Below are 27,653 nucleotides of genomic sequence, written 5' to 3' on the forward strand. Positions count from 1 at the left end.
ATTCTAGTTCTCAGTACAAGAGTGGGACACTCAGTCAAGATCAGGCCTTGCTTTACATGAGGTGAATCTGGTATAATGCTGAATTCCTGTCTCACAACACACTTCAATCTTGAATAAAATGTAATTATGAGTTTGACAAAATCAAGACAGATTTTTCCAGTCACTAAATGACTGCAAAGCACAAAGAAAGTAGTACTGGACATGCCTAGAGGTGAAAATCTTAATGGTTCATTAGCAGGGCTCTGACCCACTGGGTCACCTGAGGGGGAATACTACTCCTCTTCCAAGAACACTCCTGGGGGTTGGGACAGGGTAGTACAGGGGTGAATCTATTAAATAGTTCTGCTGCATCCACAGCACAGACAGAGAGATATTTCATTCCCTGACAAGAAAAGTTTCTGCTCTCCTTTAACACTTTCTGCTTCTATTAACATACATTTTTTTCTACAAGCTATTTATGAATGAGATGCTTTCCCATTTCCCCTAAGGACTCTCAAGAATATGCCAATACAAAATGTAGTCAACACACAAATTAATTTGCAAGGCAGTTTTTAACAGTTACTAGCAGGGTTTATCTGATTTGAAATGCAAAATGTGCTCACAACGTACAAACCCATTACTGTCACATGAGTTATCAGCTGGACTTGAACATCAAATCTGTGAGTTCTCAGTGAAGACTCCCTACCACTTCAGCCACTGAAGTCATTTGAAGTGAGCTGTTCTCTTCATGCAGACTGGCACAAAGGAGTTTATAACAACACAGGCAGCAGAAAGCAGGTTATTAGTTGAAAATTGAGTATTTATATAAATATGTATTATATTATTATAATGTACAACATGATTAAACACATTTATTTATTACATATGAAAATAGCACATATCCATGCAGATGAATAATGTAAATATATTTTTGTATAGATACAGTATTACTGTAAATGAATTAATATTCATCTGACAGACTGCAGATTAATGGTTAGAAAGGCAATATAACCACTGAAAGTATGCCCCTCCTTCACGGTGCATTTTAACACGGAACACAGGACCTGTGGAAGAAAATACAGAAGCCACCAACCACATCAGCAAAGAACAGCATGTGAACAGCAGCAGGCTCTGTAAACCTCACGTGAGGCACAGCTGCCAGAGAATGGCACACAGGTCCCCTGGGTTAACCTGTTTTGAAGCATGACTTTTGAGGAGGTCTAAGCTGGCTTTGTAACCCCTGCCATTGCTGAATTTTGGCATCGGACCATGAAAGTCAGTTTGACAGAGTTCTCCTGTTTGCTCTTGCAGCAAAATTGTGGGAGACTGCATGTGCTGATTACAGGGATATGGAGCTACTCCTTCCATCACATTTGCCACAATGTTCTAAGTGCTTCTGAAGTCAGCAAGAATTATCATTATCAGTTATTAATTTCCATGTATTTATTAGTAGAAAATGATAAACTCTAGCTAGCACAGTAGACCTTGACTATTTCTGCTGAGAAACCCAATTACAAATAATTTTACCTAATGCTTTGTCAACCTGAGATGCTGACGCTTATATATTCACTATGAATTGCCATTACTCCATATTAAACACAATAGACATACATGTATAAATAAGAGATATAGGAGAAAATGGAAAATGCAACAAATGAAACTGTAAGAAATAATTTTGCTGTGGTTGATTCGAAGACAGAAGAAAGTCGTGAGAAAAATGATTGAGAATGCTCCTGTCCATCACAGTATAAAACCTGCTGAGCATAATTTCAGGAAGAAAAAAATCCTTTACATTTTATCTATGGCAACACTGCCTAATGGAAGTATTTTCAAGTTACAGATATTATGAAAGAAGGGCTTGTACAACTACTGCCAAAAATTTCCTTTTTCCTTTTAAATAATTTCATATTGTACTCAAGAGCTGAAAATTCTTTCTGGACAGGTCCAGAATAATTTTTCTAGAATCATTCATGAGACTTAGCAATTTGCCAAACCTTAAAAATGTGCTAAAATGTGTGTGAGAATTTTCTCTGCTCCTTGATTCCCAAAAGCTGATTTTATGCCGCAGCATTATGTTTGGTCTTACTCTTCAAGATATACTGCACTTGGGTTCCACAATGACTGGCATCACCACAGGGCCTACTGTATCAGCAGACAAGCTGTGATATTTATTATTGTTGTTACTAGATCTTTATAACAGAAGGAGCACATTAAATTTGGTTACTGGCACCGAAAACCAGGAAATAAACTCTCCAACCAATTTACCAGGTCAGAAAGCCAATATTTCTTTATTACCGGTGCTGAATGCATGGGGAACTCTGCTCAAAGCATGCTCAGTAACAGACTAACAGACCAGGGTATATTCCTGAAACAAATACATATTCATCACATTTCCTGAATACATGCATATATGCTAATTATCTTCATGGAGTTATCTGGATACGGTTCAGACCTTCTGATGAATCTTTTCTCCTTGAGAGTATCTCAAATATGTAATCATGCTATAATGTACTTCTCTTATCATTCTTTGCTGTCACACACAATCCTTGTTCTCAAAACTAATGTATCAGCTAGTACCTAATAATTACTGATATAAGTAAATAAGGAAGCATTAGTTGGACTACAACTTATTAGTCACAGGTGTAGGGAGTTAACACAAGGCTGTGCTAATCTCTAGCATTTGTACTAAGCACTGAATGGTACAAAACTAAGCAGTAACCACAAATACAGGGATCAAACACTATTGTGCTAAGGTTAAAAGAATTTTCCAGCTTTTTCCCACTACTGTATAGACTTCTTCTTTAAAAAATATACTTGTTCAGTATCAGGCACTGGGTAAAAATATAAAAAATGTCTCATGTTTGTATTTTTCAGTTATATGGACTTTGCAGTGTTACTGCACCACCAGACAATTTCAGATCTAGCTGCTCTCTGTAGGAGATGGTCATCACTTGGAAATGACTAAAACACACTGTAAAGTATTAGGTTGTGTCTAGGGACTGCCTCCTTTACCACCATCAGCATGCTGGTAAGTCTCTCCTAAAACATGTAACTACGCAACCAGATATCCACACACTTCCCAGATAAGACACATAATGCAAAAATTTCAATATATCAGACCTTCAGTGTATGAGTCAGCCAAATAATTTGGCAGGAGTGAAAAACTACGACAAAACCTTTTTTCTACAGTTGCATCTCAATGCTGTTTGAGTCTCTGAGCTCAAGTTCACAATACTGCTTCTTTTTTATACCAGAGTAAAAGATAAAAACTCTGACTATATGGGGCAAAAGTATCGGTTGAGAGGCTGGTCAACCAGGCAGTGAGAGCATTACACCAGAAATAACAGGGGACAGAAGGTAGGGCTGGCAAGCAGGAGCCCTTGCTGGTGGGAACACAAGGGCAATGTACACAGCTGAGGTAAGAGCATGTCCTTGAGCACAGGCATGCAAGGAAGAACAACAGAGCAGAGCTGCCTTGCTGGGAATGCTCCCAGGCCTGTGCTGGGCAATGGGCACGGCCGGGCGCTGCTCTCTGGCACGTCCCTGCACTGCTGCTCAGGGAGCAAGCAGGAGGGGAGGGACAGGGATGTAGACTGAAAACTGCTGGAATAGCTGGCAATCAGGGGAGTGCAATCAGTAGCATAAAGTACAGCTGGAAGCAAACTGAGTCCAATACTGTCCAACATCTGCATGATGGGACACGGTGCACCCTCCTCAAGCTGGAGAAGCTGATACAGCACAGGGTTCAGCTGCCTTCCAAAGGGGCCTGGATGGGTGGGTAGAATGGGCTGAGGGGAAGCTCAAGCTGTTCAATAAGGGGAGTACAATGTCCTGCATCTGTGAGGGAACAACCCCAGGCACCAGGACAGGCTGGAGCTGTGCAGCTGGGAAGCACCTGGAGGTCCTGCTGCACCATCCTTTCAAAGGCCTTGTGGCAAAAATTCCAACACTGTCCTCTGCTGCAGTGAGGGGCATATTGCCAGCAGGGCCAGGGAGGCGGCCCTTCCTCTCCACTCAGCATCCAAAGTCCTGTTCAGGCCTGCCCAGCACAATAAAGCTGGATTTATGACTGATTCACTGAAAGAAGTCCTCTGCAGGCTACAGCAGTCCTTAAGGGTCCTGAGCATCTCTCACACACAGAGAGGCTGAGAGAACCGAGACTGTTCAGCTGGAGAAAGACAAGGCTCAGGGAGATCTTGTCAATATATATAAACACCTGGACTGACTGGTATCAATAGCCCAGGCAACTTTAATTTCACACACTACGGTCTGCATCACTTATAAGAATTTATTTCCCCCCAAATCCTGGAACTATGAAACAAGTGGAAAATTTCCATTTACAAAATGGAAAAATATACATCTCCTTTAGTGATCCAAATGATGCTCTGAGCTTTTTCTGCAGTTATTTTGGGTGAAGGAAAGTCATAAAATATTCATGTCAAACACACAATTTAATTTACCAGTACAAGAAATGGAGTTGACATTCTAAGTGAATTTTCACGAGAGCAGTTTTTGCTAATGGCAATTACTGCTATGGACTTTGTAATCTACAGGAAACATCCTGCATTTCTTAATATAGATCTCTGTACGTAAACACTAAAATATACCAGGCTTTTTTTTATAATGAAGTCTGACAGAAACTCTATTCATCCATTTTTTACATCTTATCTCTTTCAAAAGACAAGCAAACCATGAAGGTGCTTATCACAGATTTATAATTACAAAGGCATGTACAACTGATTGTTTTAATTATTTCTAAAACCAGGACTCAGCCTTCATAAGCACATTGCACATTGACATTTTCAGTGAAATTTCAAGCTAAACTTTCAACTTACAGTCCTCATACTACTGCTCCACAGTAGTATGAGGACTAATCCAAGTATTCCATCCTCAGTTCATTAGAAACAGAGCAAGTAACAGTCCAAGAATATTGACTACCTGATTGTGACATCAACAGCTGATGGGAATAATCCTGCCTACCACTTTATTAAAGTATTTTGGGTTTTTTAGAGAAAATACACATCCCACAATAAAAAAAGGCAAGTTATTGCTCACTAACCTCTGCTTCAGCTGCTTGTGATTGCAGGAGCTGACGTATACGAAGAATGTCCTTCTCTATTTGTTGAATTCTGGCCACCCTTGCCTGAAATGAATGGATTTTCACATTTAATTTTATTCAAAAACTCCTTTCACTTACTGTACAGAGTGACAGCATGAAAAGTTCTTGGCAAATACTGCTGACTACAAAAAAACCTTCTTTAGTAGGTACAAGCAGAGGTACTACATGCAGTAATTCATGTGTTCTTTGTAATGAAAACAAGCAAGGGAATAGCTGGGGTTCTAATAACATTGAATACTCATTTGGATGTAACAGGTTGTCACACAGCACACATTTAGGTATTTAAAAATGCTCCCCTTAACTTGCACAATATTCCTGTTTCTGAAACTGACATTTTATGCAGATCTTTGGCAAATTACTTCACTTTCATCTCTAGTATCAGAATTTTACTTGCCTTTTAGTGATCTGAGAGATATTTTTATTTGCAGAGTGTCTTGGAAGGTACGAGACCCTGACAGATTTTTATTACATTCAGTTACTATATTGATTTGAGAATTTTGCTTAAGCCCAGCCTTGGATGATTTTCTGCTCCTACAAATCTCAAAGAATTTAACAGACTAAGTGTATATATATATATATAAAAAAAAACAAAATGCTGCTTCTTTGGTTTATCTGGGATTTTACAGACATATCTGAATCAGTCTTTTACAGGCCTATTGCTACACATTTCCCACTGCAACCATTCTGTGGTAAGAACAGGGAATGTTAAGAGACTCCAAATGTAACAGGATACACGTAACTCCACACAAATTGTAGTGAAGCACAGGATGCATTATCAGTCTGTAAAACAGTCAGTGTATAACCTTGATAATTTAATAAATTCACATTATTTGACTTTAAATGTGGGCAGAAGACCAAATTGATTAAACAGTATTTTTTTGGTGCCATGGATAGATTAATAAAATAGACATATTGTTGAAAAAAGTTCTAATGCCTTTATTTGATTAACATTTACAATGCTATACTAGAAAAGCAATCTAGTAGACACTGCAAAGATCAGCATTATAACCAACCTTATTTGACATGTTTATAATCTGAAAATGGAAACAAGATGAACTTTCAAAGGGTGCTAATGCCAGAAGATGCATGTGCAATAGAAACACAATGCTATCTAGAAAATTTAGAAACACAAAACGTAACCACAAGATATGAATTACTGAAACACACATCAGAAGCAACTGTGGGGAAAACACCATAAGCATCAACATTTAGCAGAGCTAGAAAGCTATAACTTTAAGCTATACATTTGATTTGATTTTGTAAAGCAAAGTATTGGAAAATACATAAAAGCTTCAGGACAGAGGCAAACAGATGATTTATCCCACCCTTTGCTAGTTCAAGAAATTTTTAAGTATTAGAAAGATAATAGAAAAATATTTCTGGGAATATCTATGCATTGGTGACATGATGCATGACTGACAAAATACATCTCTCATTGTCCTTAAGAATTACTTGAATTTTATAGAATTATGGAGCAGTCAGGGTTGGAAGGGACCTTGGAAGGTCATCCACTCCAAACTCCCTGCCAAGGATAGGAACATCTTCAAGTAAATCATGTTGCTGAAAGCCCAGTCTGACCTTGAATGTTTCCAGGGATGGGGCCCCTGCTGCCTCTTGGCAACCTTTTCCAGTGTTTCACCACTCCCACTGTAGAACATTTCTATCTTGTATCTAATCTGAATCAACTCTCCATTAATTTTAAGCCATTACCTTTTCTCCTATCACTATTCCCTGCTAAGAAGTTTCTAACAGGTGCCCTTTCAAGCACTCAAAAGACACAGGTCTCCCCAAAATTTCCCATTAATCGAGTTTCTTTCTGTGTAACCAGCAATGTAGCCAATAAAGGGCATCAAGAATATCTGAGTATCTTTATATATGCACCTAAACACAGGAAAAAATGTTGTGCAGATGAAAACAATTAACTACTGCATGATTTGCCAAGTATTACTGAGTCCTCCAAAGGGACAAGAATTCTATCCATCCTTTCCAATTTCAGTCCAGAGACTGAAACATCAGATCATACTTCTAGTTAACTTTTTTTCTAGTACAGGGAACCTGGGGAGTTCCACTAACCAGGACTGTACTTTGTGCCAAAACTGCAGAACAGAAAAAAGGGATGCATTTCTTGCCACAAAGGGGTGAAGCCTAATGGCAAATGGGCAAGACAATGGAACAAGCAACAATGCTTTTAACTTTAGAACCTACTTGAGAAATATTACCTTTGATTTCTATTTGTTCATACTACATTCCCATTTATTATTGTATATACTTGTAATTTTTATAAACATAAAATAGTTGCAGAAAGTAACTTTACATTTGAAGTTATACATTATTTGGTTTTCACTGCCCCAGTAACATGTCTAACAAAGCAAAAATAAAATTCCTCCACACTCACTATTTTCTCTCAGTGAGAGAAAAATAATCACTATATAGAAAGTAAAAACAGGGAATAACATTTTGTTTTTAAAATGTTGTCTGCCTTTTTTGTTTGGTTGGGTTTTTTTTCCAAAATAAACATATATAATAGACAAATGCATTAATGGCTTGGTATATATACAAGACCACCATATAAATATAACAGCGATAAAATGTTTAGCTGTGTGAAACTCCAGGATCTAAATTTTCTTGTAACTTTAGTGTTCTGCTGTTTTAGCAGACTTTTAGAGATCTTGGGATAAATTCTTATAAGAATGGTAATTTAACGTAGGATTTTAAGGAACTCTTAACCTCAAAAAAATTAGATCCTTTTTGTTCTGGCTTGCAAAATAAATTGTATATGAACATGAATTCAGTCTTAGAATTGAAGTATTTTAAAATATATCTTACAGAAATTAACTTTGCTTCTACTTATAACTGAATATATTGGCTACTTGCCAACTATTGGTTGCTGCAGTAGCAACCTTTGAACAAATAAAAAAAGTAAAAATAAAACATCGTTAAGAATGCTTTTTTCCTTTTTTTCAAGTAGGCACTACTATATGAAATTACTGGCTTCAGAGAATACTCACAAGTTTACAAGTTAGCATAAATCATTAAACTAGCTGAAATAAACTGCCAACAACCTTCTTTTTCATCTTTCTGAACAACTGCTGGGCAAGTACTTGTGAACAATCTTGATAGAAGACATCAACAGTCAATTGCTGTGAGTTAAGTTGCTTCAGAAGGAAACAAAGCCCAATCATGCCACACTAAAAATGGGAGAAAGCCATTGTTTCAAGGCTCACGAGAAAGGGCAGCCACGAGAAAAGTGCAGTGACTACTTGGGCAACTGCAGGTTTCCAGCTCCCTCACAGAATAATCTCTGAGACTCTCAGTTCAGAGATGTCTGCAATGGCAGCCTTTATGTAGCTGAAATATTCCCTCTCTTCAGCCTACATTTTGCATGGTATTATATACCCCTATCAATTTGGGTGGAAAGAAAATATGGAGCGGAAAGGAAATGGTAAAACTCCTAAGTTGAATATCCTTGCCAAATACAGAAGCTTCATTTTGCAAATTTAAAGATCACAGTGAAATAATGCAGAAACTGCTCTTATGTATTTGTACATCAGTGAGCTTCTACACATTTTTGGTACTGGTCCTTGGCAGAATGAAACCAAGGGGAATTACCAGTTAAATTCACAAGAAGCACATTAAAAGTAGTTACTTTGTATTCAATAATTATATATAATCACAATAGGCATGTAATTTCTGCAAGTATGTAAGTGTTACACGCATACAGAGAGAGAGTGAAACAGCTGTGATAGACCCCATGTCAAACACTAATTCAGAAACCCATAAAATGTTTCAACATCATCTTGGCAGCATTCTTCCCCCCACCAAATTTAAAATCCCCAACAACCAGGGAAGAAGCAAATGCATGGTCAGTTTGATTACTTCCATATAGTGTTAAAACTACAGCCAAGTTGTGTGTCTGAATAATTTCTTTTGATCTCTGCCTGAGTGCATTTAGAATGCTGCCAGCAGCCTAGCCTGTTTAGCTTATTTCTATTTAGCTTAATTCACCTTCCTCTCACTCAAGCCTGTTAGCAGCAGCAGAAGTTTCCCAGGAGTTTTGCTGTGCAGGACCTTCACCCGGGACAGGCTGACACAAAGTGCACAGCTGAAACTGTGGAGGGCATCACCCCTGCTGATAAACCTCGGTAACTGCCCTACAGCTCCCAGATCAGAGCCAGCGACTCCTCAAACACACAGAACCTGTGCCTGCCTGAGAACATCAGCACAGACAAATCCCTGCACAGCTGCAGGGTATCTCTTTGGCTAAATACTTTCAACTGTAGGAATTTTTGGAGAAGTCCTACTAGATTACGCACTTTAAAGTTTAAAGCAACTATTCTGATTACCTCTTGCAATCAGAACAGCTGCTTTACCTTAAATGTAAAACCAAATTAGAAATGTTTCTCATGTAGCAAAATTTTGTGTTGAGTCAACCTAGCGAGGGAGATAAAGCCTAAGAAGACTTTATACTGAAAATACTGATTATCGTCATTCACCAAAAAAACCCCAAATCTTACTAAGTTGGTTATTTAATACATATATTATCTAGAAATAAATGCTAATAAATAATTCAAATTGTTTTCCTACTATGGAGGATTCTTTTTTATAACCAGCAACCCAATGATTATTTAATTTATGATTTGCACATGACTGCATTCTAATTTATACTTCCAAATGGGTGGGCCATGTGGTTAGATATGTACATATCCTCATTATGAATGCAAAACAACTCCTGGTGAGAGCAAACAACTTCCAGATATGTATGTGAATTACATTTTACTTGAACATCTTGTGATACATCTTTTCTGGCTAAGGAAAATGAAGAACAGTAGCTGGATTTTATTCTAGACTTAGAAGCATGAAGAAACCCAGCAAAAAGATGCAAAATTAAGCAGTTGCAAATACATTGGCTTTTCTAAAGCTAAAATGGTAGTATATTGTAAGGAAATTATCATTAAAAAGTATTTTCTCTAGGATAAATTGTCTACATCTGCTGAATAAACAGGATTATTTACAACACGCAGAGGAGGGTACTTTTTGCCAAGTAATTATTTCCTTCATCCTGATTCCTATTTGTATATTTGAAAGGCTAACTAAGTGCTGTGTTTACACACAGTTTAAAGGTACGATTACCAATAATTTAATAAATATGCAGGAAAACCTTTTCCCTTGCTATTAATGGTGAAAGACAAACCCTACCTGTGCTCGCTTCTCCATGTCCTGACAAGTGCCCAGTTGTTCCTCCATTGCAGCTCTGATTTGCCTGGCTTCGTACTCCAGCTGCCTTCTAGTCATATCTGTTTGCAAGGAGAACTGAAACAAGAGTACAGGGAAGGCATTTTAGCAAATAACATTGATGTATTTCTCAGAACGAAAGGCAGAACTATTACTTTTCTACAACAAATTTCATAAACAAACAAAACATAGTAATACATTCTTAAAACATGACTACATTATGAAAAGCAAATACACAACAATGTTCAACCAGCAGACTATACCTGAGTTTTGTCAAATGACAAAATATAATAAATAAGCATTGAGAAAATATAATTGCTTACAGGAACATCTGGCTGCTACCAACAAAATTGTGATGTGTGCCATCTGAATTGGCATTTTAAAAAAATATTCAGATGTATTAAGCTACTTCACATAGTGCTGGTATTCATACTGCTGCTATCTACATTATTTCTAACTACCCTGTGAAAAGAGCACAAGTGTTAAACCCAAGAGCAGCAATACAGCCTAAGGGACTTTTGAACTAAAAGAAATTTCAAGGCAGGACCAAAGCTCTTCACTGGCTTTGGACAATTACTCAGTCTGTAAATAAATGAGTTTCCAAGAGCAGTCCTTCCAGAAGACTTCACCAAGGTCTATTCAGAAAGTCTAAACAAGACAATCATCTGCAAGGACCAAATGGGACCTGCCACTTTGCTGTGTCTGGCCTAAGTAGTAATGGATATAAATTGCCACAAAAGACCTTTAGGGTAGATGTTAAGTAATGCATTCTAATCCTAAAAGCAGCTAAGTGAATTCATTATCTATGGAACAGAGGAGACAAAAACCTACAACAGAGTGACACAGAAACAGCTGACAGTGCTTTGAGAATGGGTTGCAGTTCCTCAAAATCTTTTTCAAGCTTTCTCCCTTGGTTCTGGTTCTCTGCTAAGCTCAGCCATGACTCAGTGTTACTTCTGCCCACTGAAGAAGTGTTTCTGCTGTTTCCATTTCCAGAAGGCTGACTGATCCTTCATCAGGTGCGATTCTCTCAACCACACCTTCCCAACTCTAAGTGTGAAGGATGCTCTGCAGATAGATGCATGTTGCTGACATCTAACAGGAAATCCTGCATTATGTGGGATATCAGACATCTTTATCATCCCAGAAAATGTGACTTGACTATAAATAGTTTGGCGGTGCCAAGGTAAAAGCTTACAGCAAACACCTGCATAGGTTATAGAATCACTTTACTGATTGTTATAAAAAAACAGCTCTTGTGTACACTGTCATATGCTAATATTATTCTCAAAACTAGAAAAATCCACCAAATAAAAGAACAGGGGAGAAGAGAGTTAAGGAAGTGTACTGACATGCAATTAATTTGTCACAATGACTTCTTAACGTTCCTCTCTTTTCACTGACATTTATACTGACATCTATGAATTTTGATGTGTAAAATTCTATATGAAATGCATTACTTAGGCTAAGTTATCATGGCGTACTGAATGAAAAAAAATTTGGAACTAAAGTGATAGTAGAGAATGCCACCAAATTAATAAAATACAGACAGCATCTAAACAGAGACACAACTCACCAAGCACTCTGAAGGTACTTACATTTTCAGTAAGGGGGAGACTATCAATTCTTTTAGTCAGGTTCTGAAGCTGGGCATAATACCAGTCCTTTTCTTTCTCTTCCTTCTCAAGCTCCGCAAGCAGCAGAGATCTATTAAAAGCAGAAGGAGGAAGTTTCTCACCATTAACACCTCATTTCCATGTGGACGTTTGAAGAAGGCACTAAGAAGACATTTGAGCTCAGTTCCCTGGCCCTGGCTAATCAACCTATCCACTCCTCTGTGCTAAGCATTTCAGGTCGTCATCTATGAGAGAGAAAAATACACATATTTCTCCAAAAAACACACTTCAAAATCCAAAGCTAAGAGACATTTTGTGAAAGCAAAACCAGTTATTAGTGGTGTGTTAACCTGTACCCTGCTTCTTTCAAAAATATATTTTGTATAGTGCAAACATTTAAGAAAAGGTCTGTCAAAGAAACATGTACAACCCTCAATCCCGAATTACTGAATAGAGAATCTTCATCTTTGTACTGTCCTTTTACTCATTTTGTCACCCATAGCAAAACTATGGGTAAAGCACACAAAACAAGCCATTTCTGTGTGTGTCTAAAATATTTTAAACCAGTATTTTCCAGCAAATGTTACAGACAAGATACGTTTACAGCTGTTAGAAACTTTATTTTAAATGGGTATGATAAGCACACTGCATGCCTCAGTAATAACTGGGAAAGACAAAATGAGTAACATATGCAGACTACCAGGGAAAAAAAATTATTAAAAATTTCACATGCTACTTTATCAATCCTTCATGAACCGAATTTTATATAATTCTAAATCTTATGAATATAGTAAAATAATGCTCATGTCTACAATACTCCTCAAAATATATACTAAAATTTTTAGCAAAATCTGTCTAGTAGGAATAAACAGAAAAGCCACTCTTTTCAAAATACAAGTTTATTATTTTCTTTCTAATGTTTTCTGTGAGTACTGTTCTTCCTTCTGATGTTTTAATATTGCTCACTAGCAGAAATTACAAAAATCAACACTTAGCCAGAAGACAGAAAGTTGAATACAAGTTTGCCCAGTATTATTTCCCATCCCTTAACTTTTGCATCCCTCTCTGGCTGTGGCAGTTCTGAGCAAAAGCATATGAACCTTTATAAAGCACACAAATACATTATAAATAATTACTGTAAGTCATTAAGGAACAATTACACAGCATACAACAAAAGTACAAATTTCCCCTGACTATTTTGATAATGCATCACAGACATTATTTGAGATGGTAATCCATCTTCAACACAAAACGAAGACGAAAGAATTTTAAAATTTGTATTTAAAAGAATCTGTTTGACTTATTTCCTGCTTTAATATTTCAAGCTAATTTTGATGATTTAACATTTATTCCATATCCTATACAAGTGGCTTGGCCTGTCTGCAAATGGAAAATTAAATGAGAGGATCCCCTTCAATGGGAGACTACAAAACTACACACATTTAAGAGTACTAAATGTTTGTAAACATGAACAAAATTACATAAATTTCCAGACTTGTTGAAACAGTTTTGTTTTAAGGCTGCCAAGGTTTACAATAAAAACGATTGAAAAGAAGTAACAAACAATTACCATAATTTGGCAGGTAACTGGAGCAGTATCACAGGACACCCATAGTTCTTCAGTCACAAGGATGTGGCTGGCAGAAATTCCTAAAGTCCTTTAGACAGACTGAAGGTATAACTAACTAATAGATGGTGTTTGGGAAAAGCTCGTTGAGAAAGCTTTTTTTGCCTCCCACCTGCTCATTCTCTTGCCACACAGCCCTAGTGCCTAATCTCTGGACAGAGTGGAATTCTGCATAGTTTCCCCTTTTACCACCTTGAGTGCCCAGGCACCAGTTGTGTCCAGGCTGTGAAATAAAATTTGCAAAAGCACAATTAATGCAATCCTTATAAAAAGTATTTTTATTTTTGAGGACTTGCAAATGTGAAAGGACTGACTAATTCTGCCTCTGGATGTCAAAGAACTGGTAGCAGAAACCGGAGGGATTACTTTCAGCTAAGTAAACAGGTGATTAAGTTCCTCTTATGAAATGTAGGGTATTCAGTATGTGAGACAGTGTGTCATTCAATCTGTTTTGACATGCACAATGGATGCTGGAAGCAAGAAAACAACTTAGGAACCATCAGTGCTGCAAAAATAACATAATGCGTGACCCAAGGGCGACTTGTTTAATTTAATATTGTCATTTTGTCTTCTGAAGTGATGCTTCATTTATACATTTGGGATTACTAGTTTGGTATCACTGCTCCGTAAGAACACAGGTTTAACAGTCTTTAAGTTCTCTCAGCACAGAACCTGAAAGGTTGCTACAACTACAGCAGGTTGCACTTCAGTTTCCTTGAAAATAAGCAGCAATAAGCAGCAGTTCTCTGTAGATGTGTCTGATAAGCTGTTCCCCATGCTGAACACTACTCTAGCCAGAAGTACAGCTGTTTCTCAGCCTCCTGGAGCTTCTCAGGGTTAGAAGAGGATTTTAAGTGGAAGAGCTGCTACTGGTAATGAAAAACAAGATGGAAAAAACCACTGCAGTTATTCCATTTTTTTTATACCCCCCAAGATGTCTATATTAGGACTTTTACTTTTTTCATCAGCGAAAACGCTGTTCTGCATCATACCCTGTCAAGTTCACGGAGAATTCAGCAAAGCAAATGGAGGAAGCTTTTGGAACTTGACACTATTTTTATGAGTTAACAAAAAGTTTTCAATTTGAGTTGTTGTTCTGAAGGGCGGGTTTTTCAAACACTTCTCATGTGGCACTTCTGAAGCTCCCAACAACAGAGGAAGCTGAATGAATGCAGAAAACTCTTGACTCCTTTTGCAAGTATTTTCTCCATAATTATGTCAACATTATTCCTGGCTAAAAGGGAGATGAGAAACAAACTATATGCTACTCTACTTGCATTACATAAATTACAACTATAATTAATACTTTCACTTCAATTGGTGGGAGATAAAATAAAATCTTGAAAAGCATTGCTGATGCTGTAAAGTTTGAGGTAAATTTTACCAACCAGCCAAAAGACAGAAAATGCTCCAAATCAACATTAAAGAAATAAAAAAGGAAATGGCATAAACCAGAAGGAATAAAGAAGGCATACAAACGTTTTCATATAAAATATAAAAAAATATTTTAAATTTCACAGAAGACTGTCATCTTTAGTGGCCAATTACAGAATTTAAAAAGGTGAGATTATTAAATTTGCTAAATTGCCAAGGGCGAACACAAAAATTAACCTGCAGTGTACTCTGAAAAGTTTTGTTGTTGATATGATGCTCTTACCAAGTATTCCTGGAAATAGCCAGAGAAAGCAAGAGATATTTCATTATCAGAGTATTCTAAACTGGCAATTTAAAAGCACAGTGCTGCCACTGCCCGTTTTTCTATTGTTTTGGTTTTTTCTCTTTGTTTTTTTAAACTTTAGAATTAGAGGAGAGCCAAGCAAATGAGATATGTGCCAATAATTGAATCTTTATTCTGGCAGGTGAATCAGTTGATAAAATGTCTTCCTCTCAGAAGTTCACCTTCAGTCAAGTGTGGTGGGTTGACCCTGACTGGATGCCAGGTGCCCACTGAATTGGTGTAAATATTTAAATACATCATTTAGTCCTCCCACAAACACTGTTGCCCATAAATAGCATATATTGTGCCAGCCTGTTAAAATACTGAATGGAAATGGTCTCCTGCTGCGTATGTCTGGAAAGTGTTATTTTATTCTAAATTATTTTAGTCTTGTCAAGTTCAACAAGTTCTTGAAAGTCTGTTTAAGCGCAAAAATCCAAACTTGATTAGCAAATATATACATTTAGATACACAGAAATTTAGTAAATATGTCAAACAAGTTCATACACAAAACACGGGAAAAGAAGCGCTTAATTTTAGAAACGGTAGTGATTTTAGATGCACAGTCCTATACCCTCCCCCCACCCCAAGATTTGATTCATTTGGCTACCCAGGATTCTTACCAATGCCCTACAGGCTTCCACATGTACCCTGAAACAGCTTATAGAACAGAGCAGTTTTGGATTATCCATCATTTCACTAATAATGAAGCCAGATGTGATCTGGCCATGCCTCCATACATCCATCTTCTCCACAGCACAAATATTTACCCCATCAGCTACGACAGTAACAGTGTCTAAGCTACTCTGAAATTAAAACATCCTCATCCTTTTTCTCCAGTGTTATTTGGAACACAGACTGGTTCACTGCCTAAGTTGTCTTCACTGCCAAGAAAAATGTCCTAAAAACTGTCACCTCAGAATCCACCATGATGGGGAAGGATCATAGATCATAAATCAGAGGTGCTAATCACCTTAAAGAACTCTGGCTGCTAAAAATGCATGCTGCTTGTTCCAAGTGAGCAGGAGTTCACTGGAACCACACTGGAAGTTCCAACTGTGTTTAAAGATTGTAGCATCATCCATAGCAAAACACAGCACTGGAAGAATATAAACAAATGCACAGTTTGTTAAGACAGTAAATAACAGACACATCAGACTCTTGAAGACTGAGATGAACAAGTAGATAGTTTCCCAAATTCCTAGATATTCTTATACAGCTCCTCAGGAAACTACGTTTTATGCAACAGAACAAGTATCATTAGTGGTGGTCCTGGCTAGGAGAAACCAAAAAACAGAGTGGCTGCTAGAACAGGCTCAGTATGGACCCATGGGAAGTTACTTTCATTCTGCTGATAGGACAAAAAAAAAACCAGGGACCTACATCTTGGAAGAAAAGCATCGTCCTTTCAGGTCTTAGCTGCAAAAATTTTGCTGATCTTCAGAGACAATCCTTTAGAGGAGGGGTTTCTAGAGGGCTACCCACAAAGCACTTGTTACCCACAAAGCTTTTTCTATTACAACTTCAAATTGGATTTTTTTGCTTTTTAATGTATACTAGGCATAAAAATACTATGTTCCAGTTTATTTGGTTTTGCAGCCCACAGCTTGATATCCCATCCATTAAGTAGGACAAAATCTTTAGGAAATCTTGTCTTGCAGATGGGCTTCTGAAAACATCTGGTATTTCAGTCAGATTCATTTTAAGAAATAAAGATGACTTCAGTGGAAACAGCTGCACATCTCTTACTTTGCCTTTCCTTTGTGACTGATAAAGTGCTACAATTCTGTATTATGACCTGAAAGTATGTTCTTCCTATAAATGGGTACCACTGCCTTTGAAGAAAAGAAATTCCATGACTTTATCAATACAAAATGTCTGATGGGAACAACACCTTGAAGATCAGAACACATATTTTGTTCAGCTGATATATCTGCTGAGAGAGTAAAGTCACTAGGTAAATGTCTGCTAATAGTAAATAATTGATAAACCAGTTATGGTACTTAATAACCATTTGCAAAAGAGAGAAAACTATTTCACCATCATATCGTTACAGCTTCAGCATTTATCAACAGTGGTGAGGAGATATGGAGGTGGTTAGAACGCTCCACCCTCGCTATTTAAACATATTTCAGATAGTGACAACCTGCTTATCAAAATTAAAAAAAACCTTCAGCAAACAAAGAGTAACAATGAAATGCACAAATGAAGAAACAGTAGAAACTGAATATTTCATGATTTTAAAAATATTTTTCTGCATGTGCATCTAAATAAAAGGCAGATTCCTGGTTTCTTACCTGTCAAGGTAAATAACAGGTAAATAAATACACCACTGATCAAAACCATATTCATGATAGCTAAATACTAGGTGTGTCAGTAAACTTCCACATTAAAATGAGAAGTCAATCCATACTGGAGGAATAAACAAATAAATTTACCTCTCTTTTTCTAGCTCTTCTAAGTAACCAGTGCTTTCTCTGCTTCCATTCATAAAGCCTCTTCTTGGAAATGACCCCATGGGGACTGGACTGCACTCCCCTGAGCGGCTCGACACGGACCCTTCCCGGCTCCCATACGAACGCGCCGACATCTTTGGCCTTAACTTCACCCCAGCGAAGCTGGTGCTTTCCAAATTCAGTTCTGGATAATAAACAGCAAACATTTTTCAGAGCTGAAGGTTCAGTAGCACAAACTCAAAAGATTGTTTCTATCTTAATTTCTTGCTTTCTGAACAAATCCATGTGGTTTTTTATAACAGCATCTTGCACAGAAATGCAGCAAAAATAATGTAAACAAAACCAATGGATATAGTGGACTTGGAGAACAGCAGTTATCTGAGTAGATGGCCAAACTACAATCCTGGCAATCAGAACAGTATCCTACAAAAGCCTGCCTGCCTCCTTCCCAGAGGACTTAAGAAATGGGCAGAGTTTTGCATAAACATCATGTGAATTACCTTGTGGCCCACTTCCTAACAATTTCTTTTCCAGAGATCCTGAAAAACGTTTCACCATCTCGTAACAGATGAATACCCTGTTCATCACAGGGGTCTCAGATATCCCTTTGAAATTTCTGGGTCAGAGGCAGGGATGATGGATGTATACAGGGAGTTAGTGGTATAGGCTTGCTGGCACTTCCCATACAACGGGATATACACATTCCAGCACGTGCTATAGGGAAGGGGCCATAAATTTGCAGAATAACAGAAACAATTCCAGTAACATGACATGGAGAGGGCAGGATATATAAACAAATATAGAAAATTAGTGGAAATGCACCAACATTAACTTTTTTTTCTGAAGAAACAAATGTGAGTTATATCAAATGCAATTAATATGAAATTCTAGAGTTAAGTAGCAAAAGTACAAATGGAGACTTTTTTTTTCCTGAGGATGTGTCTTAAAATGTTAGCAAAAATATTTAGGCACTGAGACTAAGCCTAATTATCAAGGTCAGCACTGAAAAGAAGATAAAAATGACTTTGAAAATTTTATCCCAAACTATAAACAATGGACAAAGAAATTAACCTACTGAAAACATAATTCTAGATTTACCTTTAAGTCGTTCCAGTAAGTCAATTTGTCCAGAAGATGCCATTGTCTCATCTTCAATACTTCCTTGTAGCTGTTTCAGTACCTCCTATAAGAAATCAAGCTTAATTAGGAAATCATTACAATAGTAACACACAAGGTAAATACATCCTATCCTACCCTAAAGTGCACACTCATGTAACAGCTGCTGAGACACTGATGTAAATTATGTTTCATGTGAGCAGTGATCAAGTGTCATAATTTTAATTGCCATCAGATATATTCTACAATGTTTACCCCAGCACTGTCATGATGTTAATTGTATCTTGCATAAATCTATCTGGCAGTTCAATCTACTGGATTATTTGGAAATTCTTCTCAAAGGGAATACCAGTTATTTTGAATTAAGAGATGGAGAAATATAAGCACAGAGAAATCAGTCAGTCTTGTAAAAATAAATTCTGGATATGTAACTAACAGAAAAGTATCTTGACTAGAAGCAATCCCCAGGATTTGTTTTCTTTGAGGCCCTAGCACCACTGTAAACCCACAAGATGACTCATGTTATTCTTACCAGAAACGCTACCATTTCCATGCCTGCAAGCAAAAGATTTAGGTTTCCTTCATGGCACCTATTATTTGTATTATTACTACTTCTATTTCAACCACCATCAGGCCCACCAGAAAGAGATATAGACTCCTTCACGCAGTTGAAGCTTCAAATCCAAGAATACTGCCATGTGCTTTGTATGCTAAAATTATACATCTGAAGGAACATAGTTCTGATGTACAAAAAAATCATAGCCAACAATGACTATTAACTAAAGGGGCCTGAAAGCCCCCAGGTCCCAAATGCTCAGTGGCCTAAATTCATGTAGAAAATTAAATGCAAGTTAGTGAAAGTCTTTTCAATATCATCATGACAGATGTATCAATAGAAAGAACAAATAAAAAAGACTAGCTACAAGGCAAAAAGCCCTTATTGGAATTTAAAGTACCATTTTTCATACTGTGCCACAGAAAATATTTTTAGAAGCACCAACAGTCAGGAGATGAAACCAATTCTGAATAATGGAAGGTATTCTGTAGTTTTCATACATAGACCCTGTACACAGGATTCTACTTTTGTTTAGATCTGAAAACTAATGAATTCTAGACAATTTAAAAATATGTCCATACCAAAGTTTTGCTCTTTTAAGAGTCTAGCATACCTTACTGTCAATATTAGTGGGTTTTGCAACTTACACAAAAGGTACCTTTTAAATGCATTTTTCTCTTTTCAAGAGGAAAAAAAAAACATATACAAAAAGGCATCAATGAAAAGTCAAGATTTTTTAAAGCAGTGCAGCAATGAGCTTTTCTGTATTCCAAGTGTTGTTACTTGTAAATAAAAAAAAAATGAGGAGAGTAAAAGGATTTTGATTACAGAACTATGCAGTTCTGGGGAAATAATCTCAAGCCCTAGACTCAGATAAATGGTAGCAGCCCGGGCGCTGCAGCCTCTGCCATGCTGCTCTGGGAGGAAGAATTCTGGAGTACAGACATCCAAATTTCCAGTTTACTGATGGAGTCAAGACGTTTGTCCACAGTCATGTCTTAGTTTGGACCAGTTTGATGCCAGACTTCCATCCTCCCACACCAGCTGTACCTGGATTCCATTGCAGATATCTTGGAGCATGAACCAAATTCCTTTTGGATCAAGTCAAGCCAGCAGTTACACCCAGGAGTGCTGATGGGCATTTACTCCATGGGACCAGGCTGAAGCTAGTCCAGACAAAATACTCTGAACCATAGATTGATTGTGTGCTGGGTCCTCAAGACAATTCACCTACAGAGCTGCTCCTACTGCACTGTCTGTTAATGTCAGCTTTGCCTTTAGGATCAAGCCTGGGATGATAAAATCCGCACTCTTGGAAAGACATCCTCCCTGTGCTCGTGCTTATAAGTATGTTCAAGGGCACCCTCATCAGCCATATGGCCCAGCCACCTCTATACATAACATCTGCCCTGTCAGCAAAGGCAGGCAAACAACTGATGTGGTGTTTTTCAAAGAAGGGTTCCTGCACTGTGTGATGCAAGAGCAGATCTGCAGACAGCAGTCTTGGCTTAAAGTCTAAAGGGCTGTATGGATACATGGAGTGGTCTTGAGAGAGTTTTGCATTCTTGCTGAAAACCTGTCAACTCAGATAAATATAGAAATAACTAACGGATCATTTTTCTCTGAAAACAGCACTGTTTTACAAGGGAGAAACCTAAAATCCCACATCTCCTTCCATTCCCTTTTTAGAAGCTTCTCTCTCACATGTGTGGCACATCTGCTGTTTCAGCATGTTCAGGATACTTCCCTATGTAATAAGTCTTCCTGTTCTAAGAGCCAATATGAGAAGGTAAATGGAACTACCATCAGCTTTTCCTGCCCTACCAAATTACATGACTGAGGTGTTCAGGCAGCAAGGGACTGCTCTTTTCTAAATACTGGCAACAATTAAACACTAGCACATGGATCACCTTGTTCATATTTTATGTTTCAATTCAATACTTTAAGTTTTAACTTTTTGTATAATTCCCTTTTTCCTCCAACAGCACATGCATTTTTCTCAAGTTAGCTTTTCTATATTTTTCTACGTTTCTTTTCCACAGTGCTATTGCTAAGGCGACAATGCCATTACGAGGCTGTGACATCAACTTTAAACTCCATCACAGTACACTTCAGAATCTAAGCTGACCGCTCAATAGGCAGTTAAATAAAGAAGACAAAGTGTAGAGCAGGAGATGCAGCCCCTGGGCCAGGTACTGGTAGAAAATGAGGCTGTTTGCTAAAATGACAAGTCAGGGAATTTGTGCTTTTACTTGAACAAGGAACAGAGACATTTTCTGCAATAATCCTTCTGGAGGAAACATGGCAAGTTACCTGTTACTGTGCTAATGAAAATTTTTGTTGATTCACTATTTATAATCTAGGATTCAACACTAATGCTGTTTACATGCATATAGTGCTTTGTAATAGTATTTTTCCATGATAATTTTATATTAAATTTGATATCATGTTTGCTAAAGCATAAAATAGTCTCCAAAGTTCAATTAGTTATCTGTTTAATTATGCAAATTTCAGTAAGTATTTTAGTAGTGGTTTACAGCATTATTCTAAGCAAACTCTTTACTGACTTACTGAAAAAATACGCAAATGTAAATCTGTAAGAAAAGGCTGCAAGGTTTTTCTGTTCTTTTAAAGAATGCAAGTCAAATTATTTTAATGGTCACTTAAGTATAACCTAGTTTATCTTGTTCTGTGCAGAAGTACAAAAGAATGTTTTTGGAAATGGAGCAGGCCCTGTGACTCATCATCATTTAAAAGGGTTTCTGTCTTCACAGTCTCTGGACTGTGAAGTACTGAAACATTGTCTATTTTTTGTCTGGTTGGGTGGGTTTTTTTGTTTGGACTCTGTGAATATAATCCTGATGTAAAACCCACTTTATGAATAATTAAATAAAAGAGATCAGATCTGTCAGCATGTAACTGCACAACTATGGTAAATAAAAGCACCTTAACTAACAACAGATGCACCCAGCTAAGTGGTAAGGGTTCTTGTAAATAACACGGTTTAAAGGCTGTGAATTTACTCAAGCTGCTAGTAAGGAAAGAGGAATAATGCTTATAATGGCTGATTTAAAATCCCAAGGAGTTAAGACCTAAAGTGTATTCAGTTTTTGGGAACTTCAAGTAAAAATATTAATACCTAGGACTATTTCAAAATATAGTATATGTAAAAATACATTTTGATGACAATTTAGATAAGTTTGGTCTTCTGTAAGCACTATTCTCTCCCCCCCACCCCTTAAACATTAAGCTCTATTACTTGTATTCACTTTTGTCAGCTATCTGTCAGCTATTCACTGAATGACAAAATCTATGAAAATCACAATGAAAATTAAATTTATGAAACTCCTGGATGCAGCACACCAGATATATTCACAGGCCAGTTATGTTGGTTACCACTGTATTTACAACATTTGAGTATAAAACCAGGTTTAATCACACAAACACAGAAAGTGTTCACAATTTCAGAGAGCAATCCAACATCTATTAGCAGCATACAGGATGGGAATAAACATAATAATGAATAAAAAATCATGGTTAACCAAATCAGCATAATTTTTAAATTACAGTATTTCTGACAGCATTGTTATGCATATTTTAAGCCTGGTATGCTGAAAATGTAACATAAAATTTCTAAATTGAAAGTAGTTTTTGACCTCTAATGGAGCTGAGGGTTGTTTCAATTACTATTTAGAAGTGCAGAAAAAATAACATGTACTAAAAGAATATCACTCAAATTCCACAAAACCATTAAATGTCAGAACCATGGTAGGGGGGGTAGACATCAGAATACCATTTTTTTTAGAGGTAGTAGAAATTTAAGTTCAAGGTCTTACATGACCTGTCATAACTATGTGAACTTGACAGTGCATTAATTCTGTCACATATGGTAGAACATTCAGAGGGGCTGAGGGAGTGCTTGGAAGGAGTTCCTTGCTCCTACACTTTTTGGTGAATTGTGCTGCTGCTTAATCAGGCTTGCTGGGAGACTCTGTAGCCTTTGAAGTGCAAAGAACTGCTCAGGCTGCTCAACTCTGTAGCCAGGTCCAAATGATAACACCACTAGTGACAGTAGTGCTGACTGAGGTGGAACACTGGAGCAACTCCACTTAGACCCTTGCAGAAAGAGGAATGCATTTCTTAAGTGAAATGATGTTGTTCATTTTCATTTCCAACAATGTCATTTTCTAAATGGAAAATATTCACCCAGTGTCACCATGCTCAGGAGCTGTCACTTGCTATAACCACTTAGAGAAGACAGTACCAAGTTTTTAGTGCACTGTCAGGTCAACTAAAATTATCTGATTTTATGCTCAGAAACAGGGTTGTCTAAAGTAATGGAATTAACTATATGTATCATCAGCTTAATTTCAACTAAATTCCAAAAAGAAAAGTAAACAAATATTTTCTTTAATTTTCCAGTCAATTTGGATCCTGTTAGAAACTTAAGAACTGCAAAGATCTAAAAATATTTCTTACTGTAAAATCATAAAAAACACACAGACCCACAACAATATAAAGCTGTTGCTGCTTCTTTGCAGATTAAATAAATTAATTGATATTTAAAATATCTGTGTTTTGTAGAATGCTAAATGACTTCTATAAGCACATTTTTAGTTCATGTGGGCCTAAAAAGATGCCTGACTGCATAGATGTGCAGTTACTGAATTCCCAGAATTCATCACTTGATAAAATTTGTGAGAATCAATTTGGCTTATGACAGCTTCTTCCAGTAACACATTAGAATTTACTGAATGATCAATACACATCATTATTTTCAAAATTATTTCTATTTTGGAGGATCTAACCATTGTGCTATCTCCTGCAGTATCTCCCATGCCTATCAATGTTTTAATTCCCTCTGTCACTTTATCCTGATGTTACTTCATGTGCCTTCAGAACATCACCTCTCCCCTCCTGAAAGGAGTGAGTGCATGGGGCACAAAAAGCCACAAAAAAACATTCTGCAGATGCAAAATCCAACTAAGAGCAAACAAAATAGTTTGAGAATGAAGATGAAGGTTCTCATTAGGGGGAAAAAATCTAAGTACATATAATATTTCCTGTGATTACTGCTTTCCCTTGCAAGACTTCAGAAGTTCAAGTGCTTACATGCTGGGTAAGGATGTGTTGAAATTATATGAAAACCAGGCAGATATGAAAAGCAAAATACCGGGTGAATTCACACAGCACAAGTTACAGTCACTCAGAATTTAGCACCTATTTCACAAATATTAACACAGGCAAGGAATGCTGCTGCTGAATCAATCCCTTTTCTCCCTATTTGTTCGCCAAACAATGCATTTGCTTAAAAAAAAAGAAAAAAGAAAAAGACAAATAAACATCATTTCACTCCCAGACAAGACCAGCTTTTACAATGTACAGTGAGGCTGTTCATTCAGGCAGTTAAAAACAGCAAATATGAAAAAATCAGAAAGCTAGCATGGCTACTCAAAGAACAAAACTAGTTAACACCATATTCTGTCCGTTTTTATCACACTTGTTGTGCAGAATGGGATGAATTAAAAGCTAAAAGAAGCTCACACTGAGAGCAGGGGCATATGTGCACCCGCTGTACAAGTGCCTGTGTAGCCAACCCTTTGGAAGGGACCTGACGTTTAGAGTGTCAGATACTCTTATGTTACCAATGTTCTCCGTCAATAAGCAGCTAAAATGCTAAATTTCCACGTCTAGCTGATTCACAGCTAATGTACTAATTTTTTAAAAGCTGTACTATTTCAGAGGACAAAACACAATTCAGTTACCCTGAAAGCAAAATATTTTGTTAGCTTGTATCAAGTGCATTTGGATTTTGAGCACGGTCTGTTCAGTGCTGTCTGAGGTGTGTATCTCATAATTCTCACTTATTTCTCCCCTACTAGCTTGGCTGTCCAAAGACAGTGTTTCTGATGGGGAGTGCGATTTCCAGAAAGTATGTGACCCACTTGTAATGAGACTGCAGTCATTCAAAGAGAGAGAGTTCAGCTAAGAAACCCAGCTGACAGAAGAAGATGGAGTTTTAGTTTACTTTTAATAGTATGAACAAAAAAAAATAGTTTCTAGTAAAAAATGTTCAATTCCTCCTGTAGACTCAATTTCTATAAAGGAATAACTTTCAAGAGAAATACTTCACTCATTACACAATACTATATGCCTGAAAAGTACAGATTAAAAAACTTCCTTTGCAGAAGCAAATTAGAAAATAACACTATGTTATACAAATATATATTTTCATACCTCCTGGGAGCATTGAGCACACTGACTTTGGAAAATTTTTTTGTAGAATAGGTAAAGTTGTATTATAGAATGTACGAACCAAGTGGCAAAATCAGGATGGCATCATCTGCCTAAAAACTGTAATTTCCTTAATATTTCAATCTGCAAACCCAAATAAAATGCCTTTGTTTATCTGTTTTTGGGGTTTTGGTTTGTTCTGGTGTTTTAAATCTAAAAATAAAAAGGAGTAAAAATAAACTCAGTTGTGCAAATTACTAAGGGTTGTTTGGTAGCTAACCTCAAACACAAAGTTTGTTATTGCTACAAGCAAAGAACAGATCTGGTGGTCAAATTCACTGCAACTGATTCAAACATGAATTGCACATGAATTTTATTCATTTATGCTTTTAATTTATTGATTCCCTCTCATAGCTTCCCTCTCAAAAGGAGGAAACTTATAGCACAAACTCCTCACTTGTTACTGCATCTTTAGCTGCTCTTCCAAGCATTTCCAAATCCTTCTGCATTTCCCTTTACTGATGGCTGGAATTTATGTTCCTGCTTAATGCTCTTCAAAATAGAACAACAAAATCCAGTGAAGTATCAGAGAAATTAAGACAAAGCACCTCCTGTGTGCCAGACCGAGTAGAGATCAAAACATGCTTTAAAAGAACTGTAAGTTTAGGGAAGAAACACAAGCTCTGCTAAGACAGCAGAGCCTGCACTACTGTATAAACAACTTCTAAGAGCCGGGAGTACAAAAGTGCTGAAAAATCCCAAACCCCTTAACTTTGGCCACATCAGCCAGAGTGCTGGAAAATCAGTCAGACAAAATCAAGTTGACTCATTAGAGTTGGCTGGAAGTTGCAAGGAAACAATACCAAGACACTGGCAGATTCAACATAGGCACCACTTTGTGAGGTACACTCCTTGCATAGCAATGAGCAAATGAAGAGTGTGCTAGAAGGCTCTCATCACTTGGTGACACATAGGCTAATTAAGGAGGGAAAATTTATGTTCAACTGCTTCAAGTAGGAAGCGAAAAAAAGAAGTTTCTTTTACTGCAGTTGGTATCCAGGTAAACAGGATTCTTCTCCGAAGAGCTGTAAGCCAGGCATGCACAGACAGACCTAAGATGATGGGAAACAAATAAATACCAGAACCGAAGGATGCAGTAGAAGTGGTAACATGTCTGCGACCTCACGGCAGCATAGTACTGACATTTCAGGATGATAGCAGAATCACTGAATCACTTAGGCTGGGAAAAATCTTTAAGATCAGCCATTAAAGCCACCACTGGGTTAGTCCTACATGAAACCATGTCCCTCAGTGCCACATCTACACATTCTTTAAATACTTCCAGGGATGGTGACTCCACTACTGCCCTTGGCAGAATGCTCTTGGGCTTGAAAACTCCTTCAGTGAAGAAATTTTCCATAACATCCAATTTAAACATCCACGGTACAACTTGAGGCCATTTCCTCTTAGCCTGTTCCTTGTTAATTAAGAGAAGGGACCTACCCCCAACTCACCAACAACCTCTTGTCAGGAAGTTGTATAGAGTAAGAAGGTCCCCATAAGTCTTATTTTCTCGAGACTGAGCCTCCCCAGATTCCTCAGCTGCTCCTCATATGACCTGTGCTTTAGACAAGAATCAAGAACAGAATCAAGAGCAAACACCATCCTTAACATTGAGAGAGACCGAACATCTTTCCAAACCAACCTCCTTCCTCTCCAACAGCAGGAAACTTGAGAGGATACATGAACAAAACCTATTGCTCATTTCTCTTGAATATCCTCTTCTCAGATTCCCTCTGGCCTTGACCTGCAGACTTCCTAAAACCACATCTCCAGGGGTTCTACCTCCCATGGCAAACACATGATGCAAAACCATCTTTGTTTTGTTTGTTTTCCACTGTCTATCTCACAATGTTATTTGATCCCCTTAGATCTAGTATTCAGGAAAATTACTAATTCCCTAATAACTTTCCTCAAGACATGATCTTTTATTAGAGCTCA

At 37.3% G+C, this 27,653-nt stretch overlaps 1 protein-coding gene across 1 annotated transcript in view; it reads right to left on the minus strand.

Annotated features, from left to right (window-relative positions):
* Positions 1-27,653, minus strand: part of APC (APC regulator of WNT signaling pathway) — a 93,765-nt gene that overhangs the window by 27,184 nt on the left and 38,928 nt on the right. The window contains 5 exon segments of the mRNA XM_031064533.1: positions 5,039-5,122; positions 10,295-10,408; positions 11,929-12,037; positions 17,729-17,930; positions 18,845-18,929. Of these exon segments, the coding sequence (XP_030920393.1) occupies positions 5,039-5,122; positions 10,295-10,408; positions 11,929-12,037; positions 17,729-17,930; positions 18,845-18,929 (594 nt within the window).

The sequence above is a fragment of the Geospiza fortis genome, unplaced genomic scaffold, assembly GCF_000277835.1.
Source record: "Geospiza fortis unplaced genomic scaffold, GeoFor_1.0 scaffold794, whole genome shotgun sequence".
Taxonomy (NCBI): domain Eukaryota; kingdom Metazoa; phylum Chordata; class Aves; order Passeriformes; family Thraupidae; genus Geospiza; species Geospiza fortis.